Raw genomic sequence first — 16048 nt, forward strand, 5'->3', positions numbered from 1 at the left:
CCCATACCCCCGAATATCTGGAATAAATGTAACCACATATGTGAAAGATCTAAACACTGACAATAATAAAACATTGACAAAGAAATTAAAAGTGATTCAAAGAAATGGAAAGATGTGGTCTTGGGTTGAAAGAGTTCATATTGCAAACATGGCCATACTACACAAAGAAACCTAATGATTTAGTGCAATTCCTGTTATGAAGCTGTAGTATTTTCCACAGAACCAGAAAATAAATAACTCTAAGTTTTACATGAAACCATTAAAAATTGCCAAAAAGATCTTGAGAAAAACAACAAATCTGGAGGTATAACCCTCCCAGATACCTTACTATACTACAAAGCTAAAGCAATACAAAGAGCATGGCATTGGCACAGAGATATAATCAGAAAAATAAAACAGATAGAAGCTTTGAAATAATTCCACGCACCTATGAGAAATGAATTTTTGATAAAAGAGGCAAGAGTACACAATGGAGAAAAGACAATCTCATCAATGGATGGTTACTAAAAGCTGGACATCTACATGTAAAACAGTGAAATGAGAGCATTTCCTGACATCATACACAAAAATAAACTCCAAGTTTATTAAGGACCTAAATGAAAGGCTTGATACTATAAAACTGCTAGAAAGGAATATAGGTGATACACTTTTGGATGTATATCATAGGAATATTTTCTTATCTCAGTCTCCTAAGGCAAAAGAAATAAAAGGAAAAATAAGCAAGTGGGACCTAAACAAGCTTGAAAATTTCTGCACAGCTAAGGACACTATAAATGAAATGAAAACACTGCCTGTGTAATTGGAGAACATATTTGCAAACAATGCATGTGACCAGGGGTTAATAGATGTAGGTTAATTGATGTAACATGGATTTAGGTTACACAACTCAAGGTGAAAAAAAAACCAATCAAAAACTAGAGCAGAGTACCTGTGTTAATATTTTTCCAAAGAAAACTTACAGATGAGTAACAGGCAAGTGATAAATTTGCTCAATATTACTAATTATTAGATAATTGCAAATCAAAATCAAAATGAGATATCACTTAAAACTGGTCAAATGTCTATTATCAAAAATTCTACAAGTAGAAAGTGTTGGAGTCAGTGTGGAGGTAACAAATATTTTGTTTTCTCTTCGTAGGAATGTAAATTGTTGGAACTTATATGGAAAACAGTATTTAGATTTGTTTAAAAACTAAAAAGTTAACTACCATATGACTCAGAAATAACTCTCCAAGAAAAAATCTGGGGAAAAAAACCTAAATTGAGAAGAACCAATGTTCACAACAGCACTGTTTATAATATGCAAGACATGGAAGCAATCAAAGTGTCCACAGTAGACTATGGAATTAAGAATATATGATGTTTCTATAAATATACAATGAAATATTACTCAGCCATGAAAAATTATAATACATTGCTATTTCAGCATCATGAAAGGACCTACTAAATATTGTGCTTAGTGAAGTAACTAAGACAAAGACCAAACTATATAATATAATTTATATGTGGAATCTAAAGTATAACAAATAACTGAGTATATCTATCTATAGCTATCTACTGATAGATGACAGATAAATAGATAGAAGGATAATGCATGATAGATAAATAGACAAACAGATAGATAAATGGATAAATAGATAAATAGGTAGATAGATAGATAGATAGATAGATAGATAGATAGATAGATAGATAGATAGAGACATGATGGATAGGTAAAGAGATTAGATAGAGAAGACTTAAGCAGACTCAAAGATATGGGAAAAAATGTATGTTTAACAAAGTGAAGGGAAAGAGAATTTAATGGTAGAACATTGACAGATACAAAGTAGGATAATTAAAGAGAGAAGTAACATTGATAATCTGTATAGTTCATGGAATTATGCACAATAGCTTAAAATACTTGTAAGTTACAATCATTGTAATAATACATAATGCAATATAATCTACAAAGTTCTTAGAATATCTATGCTGTACATCTGAAACAACACAATATAGTACATCTACTGTACTTCAATTAAAATAAAACATCTCATGTATAATTAAGTCCTTTTTCAGCTGATAAAAGCTTCCTTTAATATTGTTTTATTTTTACTCTTTTCTTTTTATGATTACTGACTCAAATTATTTCTTTTACTTTTGTAAACAAGTTACCAGTTTGAAGTATCTATATTTATTGCCCCTGTTTTCCTATTTTTCTCTCTTTTTATTTATAGAATATAGTAGCATTTAAAAACATACCCAAAGAAACTGTTGCAACTTTCACGTGGTATCTCCTTAGCATTTTGTTCAATGTTTTGCATATATTTGCCATTTTATATTTCTTAGAAGAATTCTTTTCTACACCTGTTATTTGGTGTGTCGGTTTTGTTTTTTTCATCACATTCAGGTTTTGTTTGTCTGGTAAAGTATTTATTTTCACTTTATATCTAAGTGGTAATGGTGTAAGTATTATTGCATTAGTTATTTCTTAATTCAGTATTAAGAAATGTAATTTTATTTAACATTGGCCAATGTTTTCTTCTCAGAAATCTGCTGAGAGCCTGATGGGTTTCCTTTGTAGAATATCATAACTATTTTTGGCTGTGTTTAAAATTTTTTCTGTGTCATTGACTTGCCAATTTGCATATGACGTATCTTGAAGGAGGTCCCTTTCTCTAAATGTTATTTGTGTTTTGTTGGCTCATGGAATTGTATATCAGTTCCTTACACAGGTTCAGGAATTTATCAACCATTACTTCTTTAAATAAACCATCAGCTGCCTTCTAACTTTCTTCTCCCTCCAGGATTCCATTCTAATGTGCACTTTCTGGGGAAGTCTGATGGCTACTGTTGAATTTCCTCACTTTTTAATATCTTGTATCTCAGCCCTCTCCTATCATTTCTTGTTTTGTATTGGTGAGTTTGCTAATCTCTATTTCACAAAGACAGTCTACTTCCAATGCTTTCTGTTGCATTCTTCATCTCATTTATTAAGTTCTACTGTTCCTCAAACAATAATTGGTTATTTTATAGTTTCAATCTCTTTGGTAATGTATTCCTTATCATCATTTCATTTATTCTTGAGCTCACTAAACTACTATCTTAGTATTTTGTTTTTGTATTGAGTTTCTGTATGACACCTATTCGGATTCTCTATTAGTTATATGGCAATATACTATGACTTTAAGTTTGTTTGCTGCAAGGTTGACATTGTGTGTGTGTGTGTGTGTGTGTATGTGCACAGGTGCATGTGCGTGTGTGACTGTGTTTGTGTCAGTGTCTGTGTCTGTGTATCTGTGTGTGTGCATGCCCTATAATTTTACTGTGATTGGTCATGATCTTGAAAATTTATTGCTCTGATGACACTAAGTAACAGATTGGGAGTTGGAGTCCTTGCTTTTGTTTTCTGGTAGTTTGCAATATTGCACAATTTTTGGTTTTACTTACCTGATTTACCTCTGATAATATTTCAAAATGGCACTTTCCAGTCGCTAATGTCTGGATAAAAGATGTGCTTTCATTGTCACTTCTTAGACTTCTCTGGTAGTTAATGTCACTGTTCTCACTGGGACAGCAAACCCTTCCTTATTTCTGATATCCCTTGAGACTCAGTTTACACATTGAAGAAAGGTATAAACACAGGTGGGTATTTGGAATCAGGCAAGTGCCTTTGCTATGTCCAGTGTTGCAAGGTATCTTGTTTCCACCACTGTGAATGGGGAGTAGGGACAGTGTCATGGATGTCTGAGTGTCTGAAAGATGGAATTTCTGTCTCCATTGTGGCTCCCTCCCAGCAACATAAGACCATGAGTACTAGTGCAGTTGGGGGTGGAAACTGTGTGAACTACTGAGACCCTGATTCTACTGGGTTCTCTGAACTTGTGGACTCAGATATCCTAGTCAGGGGGCCATGGTTGCAGACACCAAATCTGCTCTTCTCTCACTCCAGCCACCTTTGTGTGTTTTAGTCCACCAAACTTCACCTGTTCACATGTATTCTGGAGTATTGTTTTGTGTTGTTATTTTTGTTGAGATGTGAACTCTCTACTGACGGTGGATTTAAGGGGAGAGACAAAAATAATTTAAACTTATGTCACTTTTAAAAGCATATACTTTTTCAATTAAAAGCTTAAATTCTACAAAGGACAATATAAGAACAGTAAAGAAAGTGAACAAATTACCTCCCCTAATATCATAATACTACAAAATATTTTGATTTTCCTGGGTTCTTTTTTTCAGTGTTTCTCCCACCTACATGTGCATTTTTCTATAATATATCCCTATAATCTCTTTAATATCAATTAAATTATTTAAATATTTCTCTGTGCTGTAATTATTGCCCTGTTGGTTCTCTATTTACTACTAGTAACTTAAACATTTATGTCTTCTCCATCCTTCTTCTCTTTCCCCACTGGAAACCACTTCATGGTACTGTACACATATATATGTGATTCTGTTCCTGTTTTTTTATGATTATTTCTCTTATAACTTTATTTTCCCCATTTTAGTGACAACATAGAGTGTTTTTCTCTGTATGACTTATTTTCCTATGTGCAACGCTCTCTGGGTCCAGTCACATTGTTCCAAATGGCAGAAATTTATTTTTTAATTTGACAATGATGAAGTATTTATTATTTTATCTATAACTCACATCTACTTCAGAAAATCATCTGTTGATGGCAGTTGAGTTGTTCATCTGTCTTTGGCTACTATAAATGATGATGTTAAGAAAATTTGGGGTAATGTATCCTTTAAAGTTAATGTTTTCATTTAATTTTTTTTTGAGTTTTATACATAAAACTGGAATTCCTGCAGCATATAATGCTTCTATTTCTAGTTTTCTGAGCACTGTCCACACTTTTATAATAGTGGATTCATCAATTTATATTTTCACCAACAGTGTAACTGGGCTCCCTTTTATCGACATTCTTATTAATGTTTGTCATTTGTAGACATTTTGTTAAGAGCCATTTTGATTGCTGTGAGATTATATTTCATTCTGGTTTTGATTTATTATTTCCTAATTAATAGCAAAGTTATGTTTCTTTTTATGTGCATGAAAATCATCCACATGTCTGTTTATGAAAAGTTTCAATGAAGATCATTCAACTAATTTTATGTTGGGGGTCTTTGTTTTTTAAATATTGAGTCTAATATGCTATATATACATTATGGATAGTAATAGCTTGTTGGTTTCATTGTCTGAAACTCTTCCTTCTATTCTGTGTGTTGTCGTAAGTCTTGGTGAATGTTTCCTTCGCTATGCAAAAGGTTTTGCATTTCACACTTATACAAGAAGTGGAATCCCTATATCACATATTATACCTATTATTTCCTCAGTAAAATTAAAAACTGTTATTGTTAATTTTCCTATTTTTTTTTACTTAGGAGATAGATCAAAATTAAAAATTGCTATGATTTATCTCAAAGGCAGTTCTGCTCCTGTTGTTGGTCAGAAATTTTATAATTTCATGTTTACATTTAGGAAATTAATCCATTTTTGTCTTACTTTGTATAACATGGGAGGAAGTGCTCTTACATTTTCCTTTTACATGTACTGTCCAGTGTTCCCAGAACTACTTGTTGAAGAGACTGCCTTTTTTCCATTGCATACTCTTGCCTCCTTCTTTGTAGACTAACTGACCATATGAGTGTGGGTTTATTTTACGACTCTTTATTTTGTTCCATTAATCTATGTAACTCTTTTAGTGATATATTTTGATGTTTTGATTACCGTAACTTTGTAGTATATTCTTAAGTCAGAAAGGATAATACCCACAGCTTTGTTCATTATCCAAAGATAATTTTATAAAATTTGGGTCTTTCACAATTTTGTATACATTTAATCATTTTTCTCCTTTTTTTGTGAAGAAACATATGGATTCTGTCAGAATAGAAATTTACTACAAGGAGAAACCTGAGAAAACTTGTAAATTGTGGAGGATAAATCATAGAATATTAAACAACAAATGGATTGCTGCATAAATCAAAGAAAAATTACATAAAGAAACATGACCACAAAAACAAAGTCCATGGGGTATAGCAAATGCAGTACTTATAGGGATGCTTAGAGCAAAATAATCCCACTTATACAAATAAGTCACATCTCACTCTTATAAAATAATCTTACAAACAAAAGATGAAGAAAAATAATAAAGAAACTTGTTAGTAGATGGAAAGACAGCTGGAAGGTCAGAACAGAAATAAAAAAATAAAGATTAAAAATAGAAATATCTAATCAAACTACATAATTGCTTTTGAAAGATAAATATAACTGATAAACTTTAACGAGACTCATGAGCAAAAAAGAGAGTACAGATTAAAAAGCTCCAAAATAAATGAGAAGTTACAGCTTATATCAAAGTAACAGAAAGCATCATAAGATGATACAACAAATTATATAACAATTAAAATGGAATCCCTAGAAGAAACGGACAATTTCTTAGAAAGAAATACTCTCCAGGATGGAGTGAGAAATGGAAAATATTAACAGATAATCACTAACGAAATTGAATAAGTAGTTAAACAAAATCTCCCAAGAAACAAAATTTCAGGCCTAGGCAAATTCACAGGTGATTTCTGCCAAACATTTAGAGAAGAGCTATTACTTATACTTCTCAGAAAATTCCAAAATTTTGTAGAGGAAATAAGGCTTCCTACCCCAACTTTTTGTATCACACTACTACTAAAAGAGGAACAAATATCTCATAAAATTGAAGGTTATATACTACTGATAAGCATAGATGCAAAAATCATCACTAAATTGTTAGCAAAGCAAAAGAAATATTAAAAGGATTATACAGTATTGTTAAGTCCCTTTTATTCCATGGATGCAAAAGTGTTTCATTACCCACAAATTAATCAATATGATACACCAAACTAACAAATTGAAAAATAAAAATTACACCAAACTAACAAATTGAAAAATAAAAATTATATGGTCACCTCAAAAGGATCATAAAATATTTTGACAAATTCAGTATCTATTTATGATTAAATTTCTCCTCAAATTGGGCATGAGGAAACATACCTCAACACAGTTAAGGTCATATATGTGAAAAATTCAGCTAACATGACACTCACTGATTGAAAGCTGAAATCATCTCCTGTAAGAGAAGGAAGAAGACAAAAATGCTCACTCTTACCACTGTTATTCAGTATAGTATTGGAAATTCTAGCCATAGCTATCCAAAATAAAAGTAAATAAAATATAGCTATTTCAGAAAAGGAGTAAAAGTATCTGTTTGCAGATGAAATACTTTAAACAGAAATCCTAAAGTAGACGCCACAAAACTAATAGGGCTTATCAATGCATTTGGTAAAATTTCAGAATGTAAAATTAACATACAGAAATCTTGCATTTCTACACACTAACAGCAAGCTAACAGATAGAGGAAGTGAGGTAACTGTGTCACTTACAGTTGCATTACAAAAAACAAAAAAAAATCAAGAAATGTATCCAACCAAGGAGGTAAAATACCTGTACTCAGAAAAACTATAAAATATTTATAACAGAAATTGAAGATACCACAGATGAAAGGATATACTGTGTTCATATATTAGGAAAAATATTGTTTATATGACACTACTAGCCAAGAAAATACACAAATTACATTCAGTGCCTATCAAAATACAAAGTGCATTTTCAGACACTTACAAAAAATAAATCTTAAATTTTCATGTAAATACAAAAGAGTTGAAATCACTAAAAAAGAAAAGAAAACAAAACAAAACAGAGCAAACAAACTAAAAACACAATCAACTTTGACAAATAACAAAGAGGAAGTATCACTGTCCCTGATTTTAAACTATAATACAAAGCTGCAGCAATGAATATAGAAGTGGCACAGAACAAACAGAATAATGGAATACAACAGAATGCCTAAAAATGAAATCAGACAGTTATGGTCATTTAGCCCTTTACAAAAAATGAATATACAGTGGGGGAATGGTAATCAACAGGCACTTGAAAATGGTCAACATCACTAACCATCAGAAAAATGCAAGTCCAAAACACAATGAGATTTTACGTCACTCCTGTCAGAATGACAATGATCAAAAAGATAACAAATATAAATATTGGTGAGGATGTAAGGAAAAGAACCCTGATCCAAGGCTTGACTGAATGTAAATTTGTACTGCCACTGTGGAAAACACTCTGGAATTTTATATAAAAATTAAAAATGAAATATGATCCAACATTTCCATATCTGGATACTTATTCCAAGAGAATAAAAACACTAATCAGAAAAGATATATTCAACCCTATATTCACTGCCACATTATTTACAATAGCGAGGTAATAGAAGAAAATTAATTGCTCATCTAAAAATGATGGATAAAAAATGTCTGTTTATAGTGTATATATCTAACCATCTATTAACTAAAGATTTATCTATATTTGTATATATATATGCATACACTCTAAATATGTATATATATATGCTCACTGTATATATATATATATGCACACACACACATAAAATTTCAATGGGTTATAACTCAGCTCTAAAATGTATAAGTTCTTGCCATTTGCAACAAATGGGTGGACCAAGAGTGTAATATGCTAAGTGAAACAAGTCAGATAGATAATGACAAATGCTAAATTATTTTACACATATTTGGAATTTAAAACAAATTAACATAACAAAAGAGAAAATGAGTTATAGATATAGAAAGAAATAGGTTGTTCACAAGAAGGAGGGAAATGTGGCGAAGAAAAAGAAAAAGTTGAGGAAAACTAAGAGAGAAAATTTTCCAGTTGCAAATTAAATGAGCCAGGGACAAGAAATTTCCTGTATGGGGAATAGTCAATAACTATGAAATATCTTTAAATAGCAACATATAATAACTAGATTTATTGTAATCAGTTTGAAATGTATTAAAATTTGCAAACATTTTGTTATGTAAGAGAAACTAACACAGTGTTATACATTAAAGTACACTTCAAAAATAAACAAACATACTTATAGAAAAAAACAGATTTGTAGTTAACAGAGGCAGGGGTTGGGAAAGCAGAATTACATTAATGCATTCGAAAGATACAAATCTCCAGCAGTTAAATAAATGTGTTCAAGGGATGCTACGTATTAACATGATAAATAAAATTAATACTGTTTTATGTTATATATGAATGTTGTTAAGAGAGCAGACACTAAGGTTTCTCATCACAACCAAAAGACAAATTGTGTTTCTTTAATATTGTATTTAAATAAGATAATGAATTCTCCCTAAAGTTGCTAAAATATTTACTTTATGATACATGTAGCTCAAATATCTACCCTGTGAACCAAACCTTACACAATGTATTATGTCAAATATATCTCAATAAAAGCAGAAGGAAAAATGGAAAGACAATATTCATTGTTTCCCATGTCATTTCTCATGATTGTTCTTGCAGCAAGTAATCTTGAGTCATGATAGACTTATCCTAGATAAAGATACTAATAAATAAGTGATTCTAATAAATTATACATAAAGATACTAATATAAATAGTGTTTTACCATGCCTTAAACTTTCTTCATGATAACAGCCCACTGATTCTGTAGGCATCAAAATTTCACTCTGTGTATTCATCTGAGATTAGGGAATGGATACAAATTTAACCATGGCTGCTTTTGCTGTTAGTGATAATGATCACTGTCTCTGACCAAAGGTCTCATCTCCCCAACAACATCATTAAGAAAGGAACATGATAGGTTGCTAAAAATCTCAGCATGGTAAAATCTCAGAACTCCTACAATTCTTAACTTTTTTGCAATGGGAATGCAATACTGACAAAAACTTGATTTTGGATAACAATATGGTGTTTTCTCATGGTTGCATTAGGGGATGTGAAGATAATCCCTGGGATCCACAAGAAACACCCTCGCTCAAGTGCTGGCAAAGAACTCTGAATGTTCTGCATTATCAGGACTGAGGACTGCTTTCAAAATAATGACTATGCTCACTGTATTCCAGGTAGTCCAACGAAAGAAAGGTTATTGGTATTTGTATTTGAACGGGAATACATCAGCAGTTCAAACCCTATAAACTAGTCAACGGGTGTTCAAAAGCCAAAATAAGTCATGTCAACAATGAGAATTAAAAGAAAATTTCTTGGACATAAGCTTAAATTAAAAAGGAGACACAGTCTTGTGATGGGCTCCGGGGATTGGAGAATGTATATGCCTCAGTCCAATTCAAGGGTTTAGTGGCTTGGCCCTAGCATTAGCTCGGGATTCAATGAACAGTTAACAGTGTACTGGGAGAAATATAATCTACCTCTCCCTGTTTGGAAGAAAATCTGGTGGCTCAGTGAAACTCTTAATTCACAGACATTCTGACAGGTGCAGAGGAATAATTCACTGATGACTCAACTAAGACAAACTTAGTTACTGCTTTACAATCCATCTTTACACACACACAGAGTGGTAGACAGATTTGTAGTATTTAGTGGGAAGAATTCAGTGGGCAGAGCTCAGAGAATATTTTTCAAAGCACCAGCCAACTTTTGTACTTTTGCCAATAGTCTAGATTTCTCAGGTAGAAAACTAGAGATGGACAAACAATATACTTCTTTAGGATTTCTAATTTTGAAAGTAAACTGTAGCTTTTGACTAATCAGTGTGGAACCTTGTTATGATGATCACAATAAGACCCACTGTGTGATAAGAGAGCTGGAAACAAGCTGCTGAACCAGCCCATCTGAACCCCAGACTAATGTAAGCAACAACATAGCCACCATGAGATTTGAGCTGACAAACTTTAAAGCTTGATGTTTCTGTTATAGGAACAACCACTGCTGTCCAGACACAGATCTCCTGCTGCAAGTGGGCTCTTTTCTTCTCTTGGTAAAGGTCATATTGGTGGGATGTTGCTAGAGCTTACCCTGGCCAATTTGACCATTCTCCAGATTTTCACAGTATTTCTTCACAACTGGTGACACATTTTCAGGACTCAATGTTGCCATTCCAGTCTTATCAGCTGACACTGGCTGCATGATTGTGAGCAGATGCCTTAGGCTTCCTGACCTTGCCTACACTTTTTCCAGAATTTCAGCTCATTTCAAATTCTGAAAATGCTTCACCTTTTATTTTAAATTAATGGGAAATAGACAAAGTCTTCAATGAATATTTTATATTTCCTAATATCTGCAAAAATTTGGTATTCTTGCAGTTGCACAAATTTCTAATTTTACCACCCTCACCTCTTTTTAGTCCACACAGTTTAGATTGCAATTTAGTTACTGAATATGACCACCCCAACCAAGGGGCTAGTACCTCTAAGATACTTCTTGTGTGAATATTAGAAGGGGCACAAGTTATTTGGGGTGTATAAATCTACATTAAATGTTTGCAATGGCAGGGTCTCTTCTGGACAAAACTCTGATTCTAAGAAGTCAATTAATTAGAAAACAGTATAGTTATTGTTATAGGGAAGAATATCAGCTATTTTGAGGTAGATGGATGATGAAGTGACAGGAAAAAATCCAGCAAGTGAGAATGGAATGCTTTATGCCTCTGGATGCATGAATTAAGAAGAAAATAATACTTTGTCTTCTGTACCTACCTCCAATTACTGTGTTGAGTTACTAGTCCTTGGGCTATGAAAAGAGCAAGATTGTGGTGAAGAGTAGACCATAACGAAACAGTTTGAAAACCATGAGAGTTTTATTGTTTCAGGAAAGTAGATTTTGCTTAAAGTCAACATGAATTTTTCATTCACTAAATACTAAAATGCATCCTGTGTCATGTGCTGTGCTTACTGTGCTGGTATCCAAGTTAGACAAGGAAAGGGGAATTGACAGAAAATATCTGGAGGAGGTGATTTCTGTTCTGAGACTGGAAAAATCTAAATAGGTAAAAGGAGGACATCCTTTGCCCAAGGATGAGCTAGAGAAAATGTTCTGAGTTTGGATTTAATATGGTTCATAAGCATTTGCCTGGATGTATCTCCAGAAACAGTGAAACATAAGGTTATGTTAAATTAGTCAGATGCCAGATCTATAATGAAATGACAAAACTTTGTTGAGTTTGTGGGCTTAGATTTGGAAAAGCATTATGTGCCACCCTGAGGATGTAAGCTTGTCTTTGGCTGGAACAAAAATGAAACATAAAATATTCACTTGAAAATATGGTGTAGACTCTTGAGTGGAGGAAAAGAAAGCACCAATTGGAATGCTTTGAAAACAGCACAAAGAAGACCATAGATAAAATTACTTCTTAAATTCTACCACATGATGAATTCGCCATCTGAGAATACATCATGTGACTTTTATGATACCATAGATGACATGATCCCTGTGCCGGTTCCTGCATTTATATCCTGTTCCAACATGTCCTAACTAAGCACATTTAATACATTCCATGATGAACCAGAAACAAATTAGTAATTTTCCCTCTCTCCATGTTTTAGTCTTCTTACAAATTCTTCCATTTATTTCTTTTCCTTACAGAAATTATTTAAATTTACACCCATATTGTTCAATCAAAAGATCATATCAATCAAATATCTCTTTTTTTCTTTAAATGGTAACTTAGTCTCCCATTTAACTCATTAATCCATTTTAAAAAAAGGATAATAAATGTACACATCTATGTTTATTGTTCAAATAGGAAAATTGCAGATATTTGTCGATATTTGCCAACATCAATTTTAATCTTTGTTATCCTGCATAATCTGGTAGTCCTCTGGTAGATCAGTTGTAATTAGGATGACTTTCATAAACTGAAGATGTCTGATGAGTTGGCCTTGAAAGAGAGGTAGCTGATGTATCAGATGTCACTGGCACTGGAAACCGTGGGTTGCTCCCTGGTTGAAGTTTAGAAACGACCTTCATTGGCAGATATGTTGTGATATCTTTTGGAAAAGTAGAAGGATCCACAATCAGTCCAAAATAATTGCTGTGTATGGGTGAAAAGATGCTGTAATGAGAGTAGAATTTGTAGTTGTAATGAAGTTCACAACACGGCCATTTGCTTCAGTGTAGCTGCTTTGAGAGTGCTCATGAACAGTGGTCAACTGATTTAAAATAACACTTTGATCCACTGCAATTTGTTCTGGTGGTCTAACTGACATTGATGATAGAGGAGAAAAATCACCTCTGATCGGGGTAGTTGTATCACCAATTATGTGGCTAGTAGAGGGCTTCCTTATTAGAGGCATGTTTAAATTTGGAGAAGGTAAAATTTCACTTTCTCCAATAGTGTCAACCACAAAATCAGAATTATTTTTACCATTATTACCCCCTCCTTTAAAGAGCTTCTTGTTGATATCTTGAGGCAATGAAGATACCAGAGAGGCATTTTTAATCCCAACTCTTCTTTTAATTCTCACTAAAAGTTGGTGACACTCTCTTTTAAAATTTGGATTATGGTAGATCTGCAGCTACAACCGAAGAAGAAAGATTTTAGTAATATTTTAAACCAAAATACAAGACTACAATAAGCATAACCTATAAAACCTCAGATTTCATGTTTACAAGTCAAAGATAATATCATCAAAATATGAACATTGCTGACGATATTTTAAAGTTCCTTGTTTGGAAAATACACATTTAAATAGTATAGTCATCAAATTTAAGACGTCAGCATTTGCAGTAACAGAGAATGCCACTTTTTAAAAGCAGCTTTAATACCTTTATTTAGATTTCTGATAAGATTCATAGTTGCAAGCAAAGTTTCTCATAATCTTGAATAGTTAATGCACTGTCCTCATTTTCAGAAAAAATAAGGATTTTAAACTTGGTAGTTTTATACAATTTTCAAAATCAAGCTTTACATTTATATTGCCATTGATTGATGTACAGAATAAAATTTTATGCATAAGTTACTAAGTCGTAACTAAAATTTCTGAATACCTTGCTTGAAACAGAGACTTCTTTTTCTTCTTCCAGAAAGTCAGCTAGACAAGCAGATCTTTGAAAATTCTGCTGTACTTTACTAAACACATAAAGGTTAAGCTGTCTAACTAAACTGTTCATACTTCCAGTTTCAAATATTCTGATAGGGGCCTTTCTTTCCAAAACTTCCTTCTTAAAGACAATTTCATCAATCACTATGGAAGTTCCATTATCATCCCACAAGATGGATTTAAATTGGTCACTCCGAGCCATTTTCCAGAGTTTTCTTGGGAATGTCAGAGTATGAAAATCATTATCTTCATCTGGTTCAGAGACACAATGTGTGTAACATGGCCTTTTTATCAAGGATTCTTCAGACAAAGTCTGAAAAACATTTTCTTAAATCACAGACCACAAGTCCAAGTGCACAGAGAATGTTTGCTCACACAATAGAGATCTACCGGGGTTTCCTGAACCAGTTGGTCCATCTTAAGGAGACAAATTTTGAATTTCTGAAGAAATATGCTCCATCTCAAAAAATTTTTCTACAGCTACTTTTCTAATCTGCATGATTTTGAGCACTGCAGCTTCAAATGCTGCTTTAGCAGGCCTGCAAGTTAAACTGTTAGGCCATCAAACTGGTTCTCAACCTGAGTGTCTGTGACATCACAAAATGACAGGTCTCCTAGCAACCCAAGTGGAACATTCAGCCAGTGTTTCCATCTCATTCATCCAGTTAAAATGAAACATATAGGATGTTTATTTTTATAGTGTGATGTGGAAATATTTTCCCCACGAAGTCTTTTTAAATAATTTAATTTGGGGTCTATGAAATGAAACCAATCTCCTTCCTTTTGTACACAAATTTACCGCAGATTGGTGAACAGAGTATAAATATGAAAAAAATAAGTAAAATTATTTTAAAGTTTTGGTATTTAACGTGAAATTTGTGTAAAACCTGTGCAGAAAAGGTATAACAATTTCATTATCATTTGTAATTAAAGTGAAACAAAATTTGATTTGGAAATGGAATTATTATTTATCTGTGTACTTTACAATAAGTACCTCTATATTTAAAACATCAGCAGAAAAAATATCAGATTATTTGTTATGTTTATAAATAAATGGTAAATAAATATGAATTAAAATTAGATTAAAATAATCAATCAAATTTAAGAAATCCCAAAGGGGAGAATTTTGGTTTTAAATTGTAATTCAGCACTATAACTAAAACAAATGAAATTTAATATTCTACTTTAAAATTACACAAGAGAAAATCTTACGGTAACTTACAAATGTTTATTTTTACCATTCTTTCACTCAGAGGTTTTTCAGTCCCTAGAAGGAATAAATTTTTCTTTCATCTTTATAATCCATATACTTGTTGCTTCTGTTAAGTGTTCCAAAATGCTTTTGATAAATACAGTTATGCACAATATCCTGGTTTCTATAAACAGTGACTCCATTAAGGGGCAAACAATCAAAAAACAAAGAAATAACAGTATATGTGGGTTGGGGTGCAAAATAACTGGTAATGCATTTTAGAAGCAATATGTTTCCCAGTACTGAAATATTTGTCATTGTTAGTATAATACGGCATTTTATGGCATCTCTTTTGGACACTAATTGTAAATAATAGCTATGAGCTGAATCAGAAAACTAGTAAATCCAGTTCTACCAAAAGTTATATTTTTTATTTAGAAATAAATTCCATTAAACATAAGCCACATTCAAAATGAGGGAAAAAATTTTAAATAAATAAATTTACACTAAATCTACAATGTAAATTTTCCTTCAGTATGTGTATATTCCATTCTAAATAAATTTTAGCAACTAGAATTCATTGCATTTTATAAGTATTATAAACTACAATTAAGTGTGATTTATTCTTGATCCATAAATATTATTTAACATACACAAATCAAAAAATGTGATACCATCCCTTACAAAACAGAGAATTCAAAAGTAACAATCTCAAAAAATGTAAGAAAATTATTGACAGAACTGATATTAACTTTTGTATACAAAAAATTCTTAACAAATTCTCTCTGGGTAGAATATAACTAAAGATAATAAAAGCCATATATGAAACACCCATGACTAACATCAAGTTCAATGTGAACATACAGGAAGGTTTTCCTCTGGTCCAGTACTACAGAAAAGTAGCTCACTCACACAAGTACTAAATTACACTACTAGAAGTCCTAGCCAGAAAAACTAGTCAAGAAAAAAGATTAAAGGCATCC

At 32.2% G+C, this 16048-nt stretch overlaps 1 protein-coding gene across 2 annotated transcripts in view; it reads right to left on the bottom strand.

The window, feature by feature from the left end:
- Positions 1-14357, bottom strand: part of LOC140694211 (heat shock transcription factor, Y-linked-like) — a 145033-nt gene extending 130676 nt beyond the window's left edge. The window contains exons 1-3 of one of the 2 annotated variants that reach the window (XM_072957587.1): positions 13821-14357; positions 13198-13348; positions 12545-12820 (exon numbers count right to left, since the gene is read on the bottom strand). In XM_072957587.1, coding sequence (XP_072813688.1) covers positions 12660-12820; positions 13198-13348; positions 13821-14075 — 567 coding nt within the window. In that variant the 5' untranslated portion in view covers positions 14076-14357 and the 3' untranslated portion in view covers positions 12545-12659. Of the gene's footprint in view, positions 1-12544; positions 12821-13062; positions 13349-13820 lie in introns of those variants that run through there. The other variant, XM_072957586.1, reaches the window with a different exon arrangement.
- Between the last annotated feature and the right edge of the window lie 1691 nt (positions 14358-16048).

Source organism: Vicugna pacos, unplaced genomic scaffold (assembly GCF_048564905.1).
Source record: "Vicugna pacos unplaced genomic scaffold, VicPac4 scaffold_20, whole genome shotgun sequence".
Lineage (NCBI taxonomy): Eukaryota > Metazoa > Chordata > Mammalia > Artiodactyla > Camelidae > Vicugna > Vicugna pacos.